The sequence below is a fragment of the Medicago truncatula genome, chromosome 4 (genome assembly GCF_003473485.1).
Source record: "Medicago truncatula cultivar Jemalong A17 chromosome 4, MtrunA17r5.0-ANR, whole genome shotgun sequence".
Taxonomy (NCBI): Eukaryota; Viridiplantae; Streptophyta; class Magnoliopsida; order Fabales; family Fabaceae; genus Medicago; species Medicago truncatula.
This window is the reverse complement of record NC_053045.1, coordinates 25820907-25837493: the sequence shown is the minus strand read 5'-3', so window position 1 is coordinate 25837493 and position 16587 is coordinate 25820907. Positions and strand designations below refer to the sequence as shown.

Genomic DNA, 16587 nt, shown 5'->3' with positions numbered 1-16587 from the left:
ATCACTTTACAAAGACAAATATCAATACTTTTCTGACACGATGTCTTTGTTGTCAGTTAAGATACCACAAAATATAATCGATAATCATGCTCTACGAAAAACATGTTTGAATCCACTTCCACTTTCAATCGTTATAAATATTCACATCCAAAGTTTTGTTTTTGAAAGATTCCGTAAAAGAAATTTGAAGAAAAAAAAAATAGTCTTCTACCGAAAGACAAAATTCTTTTCTAAAAATTAATTTTACTATACTATTTGACATGGGCATTCATCATGTATATAAAAATTGATTTCTAATGACGAATTTTGTCTGTCAATAAACTAAAATTTAATGAAAATGACTCTCAAAATAATGATTAATAAGGAACTATAATCTTGCAGTCATGTTGCCGCTTCCACGGAGCAGTTGATATCTTTCACCGCATCAAAACAACTTCGGTACGAAGGTGAGAAAAACATAAAGGGGAAGGTTAGAGTTTGATTGTAGCGGATATATCAAACAGTAGGACTAAGAGAGAGAAAGAGAGAAAACAAACACCACAATTTATATTGGTTCCTCCTACAATACATGAGTAGTCTAGCCCCTTACAATTCCAAAGGATTTCACTATAATCACACAATATTACAATTGCTCAAGGACACTCTCAAGAGACTTCTAAATACTCAAGTACACAAGCAAGAGACTTCCAATGATCAATAGCAACTGAAAGAGACTTCCAATACTGAAGTAGACAAACAAAAGACTTCCAATACTCAAGTACACAAACAAAAGACTTCCAATGCTCAATCACAACTGAAAGAGACTTCCAACGCTCAAGCACACAAGCAAGAGACTTTTGGATACAATGTAGAACAAACTCTAAGACTTAGAATTTCCAAGATACAAACTTTGATAAGAAATTTGTAAGTGTTCTTTGTGCTTTTTGATTTTACAGAGTAAGGGCACAGTTAAAATAGCAGAGTCTTGTTTTATTCTTCAAGTCTTTAGCTTCTTATATAGGCAAGGATTTGAGAGACGTTGAAGAAGAGTGTCAGCGCATTAAGATTTGTTGAAAAGCTTCAAATCAGGGACGTTGGATCTTTGCCGGATAGGGATAATGTCATTGATTAGATATTCAAAATTCCTTTGTTGAAACTGAAATTATTTGTTCATTTTCTTCGTCCTTGAAATTTCTTGTTTGTTTCTACCGTGGTTAGAAGAGGACAAACTGTACTATCAGACTTTGATAGAGACAACTACAGAAGATGACAAATCTGATGTGGTGTCCGAGTCTCTCAAGATTTTCTGTACTCTAGAGTCAGGAGGTCTTTAGAGTCTGGTAGTCTTCAGAGTCTGATGTAGATCTTCAATTTCTGAGTAGCATCCTTACTTCTTATCCAAGGTGTTGACTTTTGGTTGACCTTTCTTCAAATCTTCTACCATAGTCTTTGAGTTTCTCTTGTGCTTCTGATACTCTTATACATGTTCAGACCTTGTTAAATTTTAATTTATGTTCCTGCACACTTGAACATATATTAACATATTTAATTTTTCTTTAATACTTTTATTATCATCAAAACTTTAGAAGATTTGTACAAACCAATTTTGTTTCAACATGGCCGTCATCTTCAGGCTCACTCTGAATGATATATTATATGTTGTTGTTTTTATTTTAAATAAAATATAGATGAAATTTTTTAATTTTGTGGTTTATATTTTTGGTGAAAAGTATAGGAATAAAGAGAAGTTTTTCCATTTCAAGATTAGCATAATTAAGTTTCTAATTGTAGACAATTTTTGTGGATCTACAAAAAGCTCGTTAGTACTACCAAGAATGATTGTTAGCGATAGGCATTGAATTGAATCCAAGTCACATTTTAAGTGAAATATCAAATGACATGTTTAATGACTCATCTCAAATGGTGTTTTAGGAAAGCAACAAATTTATGTCTTTAAAAAAGTACTTCCTAAATATGTGTTTTTTTGCTGGTGACACTGATAACCATCTAAAATAAACACAAGGTAACCAAAACTCACTAGCTTAACCATCTTTTATTGACTCTACTTTGATTTTTTGTGGGGAATTTTTTTGACATATTGAGTCCTTAAGTTTTATCTAATACCTAATCAAGTTGTATCAATCAATATCCGTGGCACCTCTTGGTATGAGTCAATGATAGCTAGCATACTAACAGAAGAGGAAGTAGGTTGGAACCTTCTCTTATGTAGCCTAAAACAAAATAAAAGCAAACCATGTTACTAGCTAGACCAAGATGAAATGATATGGTCTTTGCCACCAACTATTTTTATATTCGGCGTAACTCGTTGTGAATGGTACTTACGATCGATAGACTTTGATATCACATAATATTTACAAATCGACTTGTAAAGTGATTGTTCAATTTTACACCTCATTTGAGACTTTTTCTCTATTTAACATCGAATTTGAATTTTTCCAATACAAATTAAGAATTATAATATAGTACTGCAATTAAATATTAAACATATACACATATACAACAACTTCACCTACTTAGTTCAACAAATTAATATTTCTTGAATTAAGTAGGTAAAATTCTTGTATATGGATATATGTTTAATATTTAATTGTAGTACGAAAGATGTCAACTTAATGGTAAGAGTTTGACTTTATAACCTCAGTAGATCAAATTATCTCATATAGGCCACTCGTAAAATGGTCATAATATTACCTTTATTAATAACAATTTCTTCTTTATCAATTCCTTACAAAAAAAAATTCCTTCTTTATCAATTATATTTCAAAATATTTAATTACAATATCTAGATAACCCAAATTCTCTTGTTAGTACAATTACACATGGTTATTTTTACATTTGAGGCATCCTAATGTTGAGAGCAGTGACAATCATTAACATGATACACACTAAAACTGAGATCAATGATAAGAATAACATAATAACATGAGCCATGATCCCCTTAACTTCATGTGCATATTGTGCTGAAGCTATTGCCAAAGCTGTTAGAGGAAATGAATAAGCCCACCATGCCACACTAAATTTCCTCATGGATTTCTTAAATAGCAAAGGCCTTGAAACCTGATTATTGTTCAAAAATACAAAACAAAGTTAAGTACTAAAACTATTATTTATTATTCAAAATCTATGAAGCATGACAAACATTGAATATCAAACACAACTCATAATAATTTGAGAAAATAAATGTAATTAAATGTAATCAAATATGTTGGTTTCATGTTATATTTATCGGACATGAGACACACTTTCAACCAGAGATGTTGTACATGATGCCAGTTTAATACTACTTCCGTTCTATTTATAAAAGAAAATTGAATCGATAAAAGCTTATGTATCTAATTTAAAATTCAGTCTAAATACATCAACTTTTTTTAAGTCAACTTCTCTAATAAATAATACATGAGTACTTATCTATCCTAGATTTCTAATTGCCTCATGTGAACTATGAATTGCCAACCATACAAAACTATTGGGTTGGCATCAACACAAGAGGAGGGACCACCAAATTAAAATTCCTACATAGCATTTTCTCATAAACAAAATCACATGAAAATGTCCAAGTTAATTATCCACTTATATTGCAACAAAGGTCATAGTCAACATAAAGGACCAGCTTCCTAGTTTCTACTTAGATACCTCCAAAAGATGAACAAAACAAATCAAGCTTGTCAATAGAATGGAACGTAAGGAATTTGACAACATCAATTTTCCTTAGGAATTGCAAACAAAGAATGATTTTGTAGGGAAAAGTCCATCTCAAATTTTAGGCTATTCGAAATCTATTGAGCTGCTTATCGAATCTTAGGCATGATAAGTAGTGTGTTGAGAGTCTCACGTCAAATTAAATATAATTTAAAAACTCTATTTATCATAAGGTGGGAGACATATCTCACCTTATTACAAGCTGGTTTTATAGAATTAATAAAGTTAGTTTTCAAATTTTAAGAAAAAGAGGTAGTGAAATAAAAAAATGCTTATCATAGCAAACATAACTATTAATTTTTAAAAAAATAACTACTAAAAAAGTATTCATCAAACCAAACGGCACTAATTACTATTAAAAAAATTTTAAAATTACTTTTACATGAAAACAACATACCAATTGAACACCAACTCTTAATCACCGTGCGACTCTTAATGAATCACATTAATAAATATGGTTAATTCAAGGTCATAATAGTGGTTAATTCAACTAAATGAATTAACCACAATTTTAACGTGAATTGAATTAATCATTTGCTTAACTAAATTAATAATATTTTTTCATATGATTAACTAGGTGTCGCAGATGTATGAAAAAGTGAATGTCCATCAAATATTTTTGAAAAGAAAATTACCAGGGACAAGAAAAGGAAGAGGGAGAGAAAGAACAGCATCTTAGAAGCAGTATCAAAGTAACCACAAACAGATTGCCAAGCCAAACTAGCCATACTAGGAGCAGCAAAGAACAAGAAGAACACCGGTCGCAACATCGCCGGAATCTTATTATTCCCCGGCAATCTTTGATATAATGTAACAAAAAGTACCAAATAATGTGCAATACCAAGAGAAAAAAAGCATATTGCACTCTCTTTCCAACCCATTTGTGCAGCAGCTAGTGCAGCAACCAAGTTACCAATGACAGACATTTGACTCGTCGGATTCGCAACCATCGACAAAAACATCTTCCCTTTAGTAAACCACTGACCATAAATTTTCACATCAAGAATAACCACAGGAACAACAAACAATAACCAGAGGATTTTGTAATGAAGTGCTGCAGGTGGTACAATTGGCGATGATTGTAACAAAAGTAACCAAGAAATCCATGGAGCAAACATGTAGTTTACACCAATTTGGTTGAAGAATTCTTCTTTAACTTTATCAAAGTGAAGTAAACATTTTAGAAGATAGAGAAAAGAGAGTGTGAGTAGTGTGAATAAGGCTAGGGACCATAAGAGAGTAAAAGCTGTTGAGGGTATCATTGTAAATATGTGTCTTAGAATATGTGCATCTTTGATTGGTTCAATTAGGATTTTCCATAATAAGGCTTGAACTGAGAGGGATAAACTAATTCTAAAATATCCTGCATGGATTTTTGTTAGGATGATAGATAATGAAGATTGGTTATTGATTTTAGAGTTGAAATTGGATTGAGTTTTGGTCAATGGAAGATTATGATGATCGATTGGTAGTACTATGTGGTGTTGTTGTGGTTGTTTTTCAATGTCACCCATTTCAAAGATGCTATACAAGGTGCAGTGCAAGTAGATTTATAGAGCAGTTTGTGTGAACATAGTGATTTATTTAATGGGTCTTGAATATTCGATGTACGAGAATTGATTTTTCCCTTTAAAAAGGTTTAGCGGTACAGTTTGTTGTCCGCACCTTCCACTCATGTGTAATTTTCGGTATATAAAGGGTTTTAAACTAAGCATAAAAATTCCTTATATTCTTCTTATAGGTGATTAGTTAAAATGTATGAAGCACAAACCTACAAAGACATGGACATATTGATAATGTTTTTTTTTTTGAAGAAGCTAAGCAAAATATATTATAGAAACAACCAGCCCCTCAAGCACAAGGTATGCTTAAGAAAGCTGAAAAATGTTAATTACAAAAGAGACAGGCGATAAACAGCCAAAGAAACAGAAACAGAAACAGAAACAGACATTACATCACAGTCTGAATACAAAGTAAAGGATTGTTCCTCCAAAATGGGTAGTCAAAATCGAACATAATGTAATTCGCTTTCAGCCACCAAAATGTTTGAAGTTTAATCCTTTCAAGAAGAGCTTCAAGATGATCAAAGTGATTCTGAAAAATTCTCCTGTTTCTATCTTTCCAAATGACGAATAAAGCTGAAATTCAAATAACTATAAAACCTGTCCTAGACTTTTTTGAGAAACCTCCAAGAGCACAAAATTGAGTAGCATGAGAGTATAAATTACCATTCAGAGTTGTAACAATACCAAGCCACTGAGAAAATAAAAGCCAAAGTCGCCCATAATGATCACAATTAAAAAACAAATGATCCCTTTCCTCTTCCTTACCAAACAAAGTCGCGCAAGCCGTAAGAGTGGGATCAATTACATTTCTTTTGCGCAAGTTATCTTTTGTAGCAAGTCTATTCAGAAAGAGATGCCAAACAAAAATGTTAACCTTCAACGGAACCGCTTTCAACCATAAAAAATGATTGAAGTCTTCAGCAATGTTAGAATCCACCTCCGTCAACGAATAAGCCGATTGCACCGAATAGCATTTTGTCGAGTGGAGTTTCCACACCCACCTATCAGAAACATCAACCTGCAAAGCAAAGTTAGCCAAACGCCCCACGCACTCCCCCACCAAACCTTCCTCCCACGCAAATAATCTACGCCTCCACCGCCACGCACCCCCTTCAGCCCCCAACCTAACATAAACATCTCCCTCACCGTAGATAATTTAAAATTAGACAACTCAAAAAGCCTAGGGAAAGACACAGCTAACAGAACATCATCCAACCACGGATCCTCCCAAAAAAGAGTGTGACACCCATCTCCCACCTTCCGCACAATATTGTCCAACAACCACCTAGTATCCATCAACCCCACATCGGATCGAATTTGGTTTATGTGGCGCCACCAAATCGATCCCACCCCCTCACAAAACCGCACCCTCCCTCCAACCTCTCCATACTTCGCACTTAACACCACCTTCCACATACTCTCCCCTTCCTCCATCACTCTCCACACCCATTTTCCCAATAAAGAAATATTAAATTCCTTCAACCGTTTCACCCCCAAACCTCCATTCTCCCTTTTCAAACAAACAGTATCCCATTTGATCCAAAACAATTTCCTCACATCCTCACTACCACCCCAAAAAAAATTAATAAATAAAGAGTCAAGAGTAGAAATGATACCTGAGGGTGCCTTGAAAAAGGAAAGAAAATAATCCGGAATGGACGACAGAACGAACTTAAGCAAAATCAACCGACCACCCATAGATAAGTTTTCAAAATAAAGACATATTGATAATGTTATTGTTAAAAATATAGATATAATATATTTAAATAAAATATGAACATTAATTATAAAATATTTAAATGTAGAATCAAAATATATATGTTCATCTAATCAAACAATTTGTTTCATAAAAGAATCTAAAACAATACTACCTCCGTCCCTAAATATAGGAGCATTTTTCAAAAATTACGGAGATTAAGAAAGTTGGTTGTAGTATTAAATTTATATATAATTACTATTGTTTTTACAATTTTATCCTTAAGAGAGAGTTAATTTATGTTTTCAACATAATATTTATTGTTAATTGAAAAAAAGATTCAAAATAAATAAGGGTATGTTGGTAAAGAAATAATTAATGTACTTGAAAATACCAAAGGGATCTTATAAAAAGGGACAATTTTTTTTCTTTTCAAAAAGATCTTATAATTAGAGACGGATATAGTATATGATACTATTTTCCATATTCATCTATCTATTACCAATTATCCATGTATAAATGATGTAATCAACTTTAATGTTTTTAATCATGTCATTGATCATGTATCTACATGATCATCTCACATTGATGTGTTTAATGAGTGTCTAAGATATGTCTATGTTGTCTGCTATGTATCCTACGAATGTCAAACACCAAAGCATATCAAACATAGGGACGATCCTAATACCATAAATGTGTGTGTTTCATATATTAAAATTGGATTTTCGAAATAATATAAGCTAACTATTTTCTACCTCTAAAAAAATAAAAAAGCCAACTATTTTCACGTACTTTAGGACCTGCCACTTATAATAATTGTATTGTATGAAAACACTACCAAAAAAAATAAAATTGTATTGTATTAAAAACTACGAAGAATACGCGGCTGCTTCACTTGTATAATAAATAATTGTTCCATTTTAAAAATATCAATAATATAATTAATTTACCAAATTTTTATTAGCTTGATAAAAAAAAGCTCAAATAACTTAGAATGCGATACGAAATAAAACTAGTGTGGTCCGTCCTAGTTTTTTAAATGAGAGAAACTCCACATTATTTCTAAATTTTCTTTTTTCTTTGGACAGCCCCAAGGCTGTGCCATGCGCCTGTGTGCTCGTCAAAATCTTCCAAAAGACAACAATTTTATATCAGATCCGTTCGAAAAAGAGTGGCTCATGCAACCGGCGCCTCATGTCTAACAGTCTTCTAGAACAAGCTTTCACCGCTGCCTAGGGTGCCTTGCGCACCATCTTGGATGCCTCACCTTTTGGACGCAAACACTTGAAACCTGATTTAATGCATAATTTGAAACAAAAAATTAACGTAATACATGATAGTCGACAAGAAGGGCTTGAAAATTGAAATACTAGTGGATCATTACATTAGATTAAGAGATATAATGTTGTATCGACAATATAATTTCACTAAAAATTAAGACATTTAATATATAAATAAACTCATTTTGTATGTTACTTTCACCCGGGGTCGGGCTTCCATCTATTCTTTTTTATTTTTAAATCTTACTAAACATTTAAGTCAAACTATATGCTTCAATTTCCATGAACCATTGACAAATTTATTTTTCAATATTAGATCAAAGTCACATTTTTCTTCTGATCTAGACAAATTAATTTATTAAATCCTTTTTTGGGGGAAAATCGAATTTAGCAGACTGGCCCACCTCTGGTGTCTTTTGCGACCTTCTGTTTCTTGGAGGGTTCAAGCATGAGACAGTAGAATTGTTAGGTGACTTTGGTCTTTTGATTGTTTGTATTTGCTTTTTACAACTATACACGTTCTTGAAGTGTACTATTTTAATTAATAATAATAATAATAAAATAATACTTTTGTACCAATTTTTTTTTTATAAAAATAATAATACTTTTAAATGTTTCCGTGTGTTCCTCTTACTTGGTATAAGGTTGTCAAAACTGGCATTTTGCTTCAAGTCGAAAGAGCTGAGCAAAATCGACAATCGTAAAATTGCAAACAAAATTGAAAGATTATACTCAACTACTTTTGTGGAATCGATATAAGAAATTGTAAAATTGCAATCAAAATCGATGGATTTTACAACAAAAAAATAATATTAAATATATGTTATAAATGGTATATAGTCATAAATGACTTAGTTTATTAGAAATCGTAAAATCGCAATCTAAATCGATGGATTTTGCTTATTTTAGGATTCTATTATGGATTTGAGTCCTTAAAGATGAAGAAAATCGCAAAATCCTAAATTTTAAGATTTAAGTTGGAATTTTGACAACAAACATAAGTTTTCAACATCTCAAATAATATTCTGGTTTATCATTATTTTCTAAATCCAGATTTGAAACATGCATATAATATTGCTTCTATGTTCCTCCTTTGAAAAAACTGAGTCTGAAAACTACAGAACCAAACGTTTGTCTTGTGGTCACCTACCAGATCGATCAGCCAGCAAGAGAAAGATGTGATCCAATAATGTTTAAATAATTCAAGACATACACATGAGAGATTCACTTCCTCTAAAGCTGCAATCCAATAATGCTTTACATTTTCTACTGCATATATCTGCATCAATATTACATTGGTTTGACCGAAAGGGATTCAGATTCTTTGACCAAGGTTTCAAGTTTGAATTTTATGGATGGTTAGGATGGAAACATATGGTTAGGAGATGCTAATATAATAATGGGCACATATTTCCTAATAACCTAATTGACACGAATTCGCAAAGGTACGGATACGGTTCTATCGAGTAGTAAAAAGATTATCGTTCACAGAGAGTTAAAGTAATTACCGATCTTGTTTTCAGTGATGATTAGCTGAAAAGATTAAGGATTAAGATTTCAATGTTCTTAGTTTAATTTCAGATTAAAAAGTGTCATGGCATCGTTGGTTTCATCTAAATGTTAATTCCTAAACATTCCAAGTCTATTCCTCTATCTTTAGGTTAAATTCTTTTCTAAAAGCAAGAATCACTTAGGTATTTTATGTTTCCTTTCAGAATACATAAATGTATCTCAATAAGGAGAAAATATATTCTCATGGTTGATTATGATTGAGACCCTTTAAGTGCGACTCTTGTTGCCTCAATACTTCACAAAACTATTCATTTGGGGTGTTCCCATCAAGTTTTGTGTCGTCTTGTCTAATTTCATTTATTCCAATATCAAACTTCATCTTTCAATCCTTCATTTGATATTTGAGATGATGAAATAACAACTATTAAACTTCACCTTTTGGTACTTCGTTAAATACTTGTTATTGAGTTTGAAAACGATGAAATTAGATTAGAAAATAGAAGTTAAACAAATAGATATTTAGACTTGGTTTGAATAAGATTAAGTCATTAGACTATTCCAACAATCCCAAGACGGTCTACTCACTCATTATCACAGTAGACATAAGATTAAAATAGAAAATAAATTGCATAATTGTAAATGACTGAATGTAAAGAACAGAAAAATAAATAGTAAGAATGTAAAATTGCAGAAAATTAGAATAACAAGAACTTAGAACAAAAGTAACTTTGTATTTCAATAAAAAGCAAGTTTCCAATGATCCAAGATGGTTTACAAGTCTGATAGAGGACTTATTTATGGTCTAAAGTCTCAAGACAAGGCATTAACCACGAATTTACAACCTTTAAAATCAAGGAAAACTAAGAGTTTTGTAACAGTTTCAGCTGATAGCAAAAACGCATGGTCTGAAGTCTAGATCGTGTACTTTTCAGCTTCACATTACAGGGCACGCACGTTCCCTTTCCCAGCAGCACGCCAAAACGCATAGTCATGTGCTAAAACGCACGGTCATGTGCTCTTTTTTCTGGAACGTGCGTTTTTGATACGCACGGATTGGTCATGCAGCATGCTAAAACGCACGGTTTGGTTTTTCCTCTTGTTTTGCTCCTTTTCATCCTTGATTCTTGATCTTTTCTTGCCTAAGCTTCCACCAAACCATCTTGCTTTTCAACCTGAGATGAAAATCATATATTTTTGTAGTAAAGTAGCTCAAAAAATACAACTAAAATTACAAAATCTTATTAAATTAAAATGCTAAAAACAACTGACTATACCTAACTAATTAACAAACTCAGAATATCCAAGAACTAACAATTCTCCACAACGATTTTCAAAACTCATGAAAAACTTAGTCTTTGAAGAGACTTAAACATCAAACCTATCAATATTAATCAAGGTTATACAGTGTAAATAATTAACACATAGAACTTGGAATTAAAATGTAAGTATCTCTTTCAATCGAGGAGCCAATTTTGATACGTTATGGGAGTCTAAGTACACCCAACGTGAATTTGCAGAAGCTAAGAAGTGAAGTTTTTGAAAAATCACGTTGGATCACCGTGATTCTAACACATTAACCATAATATCAAACACGCACTAAGTCATTATGCTAAACTCAACCATTGCTAGTCACTATAAACTTCTTTTAGTACATGTCAAAATGGAAAATGAGCTTATAAAAAAATAAACAAGCATTTATTAAGTAGATCAAGAAGTCTAATAGAGGTAATTAATGAAGTTCCTATCATACACTTATTCTTGCCCCCACAAACAAATGTAACATCCACTTACATTCCATCATCATGCACACATCTCTTTCTTGCAAAAAGTATTCAGATGCATGCACAAGAGATATGAGTTACTTTCTCAAATAAGTGAATTATGTACAATCAAGACCATAGGGCCAACTAGAGTACATTAATTTCCATTTAGAGTAATGGGTTGAGCTGTAGGTGTATGTAACCACATTTCATTGCATTTCTTGTAAGATTCGATCGTTTGAATAGAGGAATTCCACGACTAAAAGGTAAAATAGGTAAACTGTATATGTAATTTATCAATATAGTACACCTACAATGGAATCTACTTTGTGTTGTTTGGATACACAGTCAGAAATCCGAAGTTGTGTTTTTATTGCAAACGTGATTCCACACACAAAAAAAAAAAAGCTTTGAAATTAATTTTGTGGTTAAATTTTGGCGTAAATAAAAAAGGGATATAAATAGTTTTTATGATTGGGTTATAGATTCATGTAGACTTATTTTTAAGATAAAAAATATTTTTTTAACAAAAAGCATGGGTAACACTTTAGAATCTATTAAATTTGAGTCCTCATAGGTAGACATACATAGCTGCCAACCATCCTTATACACCCCCTAGGTGGCATGGTAATTTTGATATTTCAATACTTAATTGAGGGCAATTTTGTCAAAACTCATAACAACTGTGTAAAAAGAAATTGAAAAAAATCAGAACGTTTTCTCTTCTTCTCCCCTCAGCGTCCCCTCCCTCCTCCACCGTCACCTTCCGCCGCTCCCTCCTCCTTCTCTCCGCCGTCCTCAACACCACTCTTCTCTCTTTCCTTCTCTCACCACCGTTTCTGTCTTTCTCGCACCACTCATTTAGGCGACAGCGGTGGGGCTCTTACCACTCTTTTTAAGCGACGGCGGTGGGGCTCTTACCATTCTTTTAAAGCGACGGCGGTGGGGCAGTGCAGATATAAATTATGTTCTCATCGACGACGTGAGCTAGCAGACAACATGATTTTTTTTGCTACGACGGTGGGGTGGTGGACGGTGGGCGCATATATGCGATGGGAAAGATGAGGTCGCCGGCGTGTTGCAGAGAAAATCTGAGGTGAGAACGGTAGGCGGCGGCAGCGGTCAGAGGATTTGGATGAGAAAGTGGTTGGAGGAAGAGAGATTGGAACTCCGACCTTCTTCTTCTTCCGGATCTTTTCCTTTTTCTTTTGTTTTATTAGTTTTTAATAATAGTTTTTTTTTTGCCATGTCAGCGTGTGTATGGAAGGTATATCCTTTAAAGGGTGTCAATGTATCTTTTTCCATTAAATTTAGTGTGCAAAAACATCAAAGTGAATGTTATGACAACTCTACTAGGTTGAGACCCTAAACTTACTCTCTCATTCCATCCTTACTTTAATTTTTTTATTAATAAACAAAATTAAACAGTACAACTCTGGGGACGAGACCAATATCAAAGAAACATAAGGTGTTAAAAACATTCTACATCATTAAAAACTTTACCAAAAAAAAATTCCACGGGTAAAACCTTGATAATGGAAAAAAAAAAAAAAAAAAGAATACATATTATATAATAGCAGAAATCAACAACAACAAATCTATACAAAAGTAAAACTAATTTATTACGATGAAAATAATCCTTAATAGAATTTGGCATGCTATCCCACCAAGTGAAATGAGAGACAGAATCTTTATCTTTGTTATAAATATTTGGGTTGTTAAAATTTTGAAGTATAGGTGTCACTCTATTATTTTATATCTCATTTAGTGTTTTTTTATCAACCAATCAAAATGGATTATGATACATTTATTTTATATCAACCAATAAAAGAAGATTATGACTCATTTGTGTTTTATGAACCAATCAAAATGGATCAACGAGTCATTTGTAAATTAATACATGTTTTTTCCCTTTATATCAACAATTCATTTTTCATCATTTTCATCTTTCTCCCATAAAAAAGGTTCAGTGTGTTTTTATTTGCATGATTGTAGATTATGTGGTTGATTTTTTTATTTTTTTATTTGTAACTTATTGCTAAGTCTACTCTTTTAAGGTTCCTTTGAAGAACATGTGGCTCCAAATTTTGAAAATTGCATGATTGTAAATTATGGGGTTGATTTTTTTTTATTTTATTCGTAACTTATTGCTAAGTCTACCTTTTTAGGGTTCCCTTGGAGAACATGTGGCTCCAAATTTTGAAAATTGATTCAATTTCTCATATTAATCTACTATATATTGTATATCTTCATGTATGTTGTTCAAATACACAAGTTTATCCTAAGAAACTCATGTTCTAACGACTTATCACATAGATCTAATCACGTAACTTGAAGAATGTTAATGTACCAAGAAAAAATTGATAATGTGTATTTGATAAGTCTATTGTAGGCGTTTTTTCTAACGACTTATCACTAGATCTAATCACGTAACTTGAAGAAGATTTATGTACCAAGAAAAAAAATTGATAATGTGTATTTGATAAGTCTACTGTAGGCGTTTCTTTTCATCTAAACTGATTGTAACGACCAATTATATATTCTATTAGAGTTTTTTCTTTAGATTTTTGCTCATTCCTCTTTGGATTTTTGTTAAAGATTTTGCAATGTCTCCGAATTTGATTACCGTTTTCACTCATTCTATAAAAAAAAAATTATTTTGTGTTATTTTTATTTATATACATCATTATTGGAGAATGATATTTTTTTTTATGGATTTATCTATCTATGAATTGTGGGTTTTTTTTTATAAATTATATTGTGCCATTTTTTGTATTCATTAACCTTCCTTCAAAAAATGTATTGTTAACCTATATATAAGAAAATTCGATTTATTTTGTTATGAAATATTATTATGATCATATTGTTTTTTAGGTTAATATTAATGTGCAAATAAACTTTTTATTGTTGCAAGATTCACAAGAATTAATAATTAAACTATATAATATTATTTTATTTATAAATCTCTAGCTCAAAATTGTAAACATGAACTTTTGTTTTCTGTCAACAAAGGTATCTAAATTCTATTTATGAGGCCAAATAGTTAACATAAATTACAATAAACTCTGATACGTTTTTTTAGGGAAAACTCTGTTATATTTGATAACACGATAAATGTGATTGATAGCATATAAAACATTAATTGTCGCGCTATTAACATATACAAAAAGTTGGTAACACGATAAATGTGATTGATATAGCATATAAAAACATTAATTGTCATATTAACATATAAAAAGTTAATTAAAAAAAATCAATTCTCATTAATTTTTTTAGGGAATCGATTATCGTTGTTGTTATTACAATTTTAAATCAAAACCATAGGTAAGTAAGTTGACCACAATGTCAAGATAAAGTCAAATATAACTTTTGTTATTATATAGTAAGTTTTTCGGACCATGTTTTGCAAGTTTTCATGTGTTGATATTTTTGTTACATCGTTATCCTCTTTGTTTTTTTTTTTTTTTTATTTTTTTTAATTCGTATAGGTGATCGATAAATCTCTAAATAAATGGTCTAAGATAGCTTTATCAAAAATTTTAATTTAATTTTTATATTGATAATAATAATAATTGAAAATATTTTAAAAAATACTAATGATTAAGGTCCACCTTTGGACCAGTCCATATCTTGAATCACTATAGGCTACTCAAATATGCACAAATTATGGAAATCTATATTAAGCAACTAAATAATAAATCTCCCATAAAAAACTTAATTAATAAATATTACTCAATTGGAAGGAAGAAAGTTCAATCATATTTGCTCAAATCATCAAAGAATATTTAAGAAACTTTTTTCTAAAGAAAATACATCACGAAATAAAAAATTATAAATACTATATCGAAAACTATATATTTAATTATTTAAAATTTAAAATATTCTTATCTATTAAATCATGAAAATAGGTCAGATCCATTTTCACAGTCTCTTAATTGAAATAAATTTAGAATGAAAAAAAAAAAAAATCAATCCTAATAAGAATTCATTGATCCAAATCAATTAAAGTCATCAAAATAATTCAGTCTATATGGGTCGTTCTACCAAACCGAATAAAATGTGGGGTTGAGACCTTAAAATTGAAACCCAACTTTTTTAGCACTTTTTATCCTGACCCAATATATATAGTCTGATATCTTTTAGGAATAGCCCTTATGAATTATGGATAGTCTGATCAGACGACATTACTTAAAATGCTAAATAATTAGTAATATTTATTTATTTTTATTTTATTTTTAGAGAGAAAAAATTATATCATTTCATTAAAGATCACGAGTACTAATACACGTAGGAATATCATCAAAGACCCGGAAGCTAGTACTAGATGTGGCTGCCTTTGCTAGAACATGTGCAACCTCATTCGCTTGCCTCCTAATAAACTCGACATGAGAGTTTGTTAAGTAAGTGTTACAAAAGTGGATATTACTATCCATAATAGAACCAAATTCGGTGATATCTCCATGACCTTTGTTGAAATAATCAACTACTCTTTTAGAGTCAACCTCGAAATCAACATTTGTTAATTGAAGTTCTTGTATCCACCGAAGTGCATGGTATAAACCCAAAGCCTCTCCTACATCTACCAAACAAACTGGAGAGAAACTCATAATTTTAGAGCGTACATGATTCCCATCTGGGTCTCGGATACACATTCCAAGCCCTACTTTGTTTGAATTATTTGGAAAGGATGCATCAACATTACACTTATATCTTCCAACACTCGGTTTACTCCATCGGACGGGCGTATCCCTATTTTGGTGAGAAGAACTCGGATTGGAAGATGAATTGTCATGCCTTAAAAGAGTTTTCTTGTAATTGGCACTTCTCCAACCTTGTAGCAAATGTTTTGCTCTTTCCAGAATTGTGAAGGTTGAGTCTGACACTTGTTGCCATAGTTTCAAATTCCTCGCTTTCCATATACTCCACATTATGGTAACAATATTCTCGATATGGACAATAGACAAGCTTTGTAGTAAGTTAAAAATAATATCGGGGGCATTATCAAACTGGTTTATAGAAGGGGAGATCAAGTGCCACAGATTTGCAGACTGCCAAGCATCAATTGCTATCGGACA

At 31.7% G+C, this 16587-nt stretch overlaps 1 protein-coding gene across 1 annotated transcript; it reads right to left on the bottom strand.

Moving 5' to 3' along the window:
- Positions 1-2725: 2725 nt before the first annotated feature.
- LOC11440924 (S-type anion channel SLAH1) lies at positions 2726-5287 on the bottom strand. The gene is made up of 2 exons (XM_003605913.4): positions 4335-5287; positions 2726-3057 (listed from the first exon to the last, which is right to left on the bottom strand). Exons 1-2 carry the CDS (start codon positions 5211-5213, stop codon positions 2830-2832), a joined length of 1107 nt encoding a protein of 368 aa, XP_003605961.1. The 5' UTR covers positions 5214-5287; the 3' UTR covers positions 2726-2829.
- Positions 5288-16587: the final 11300 nt, after the last annotated feature.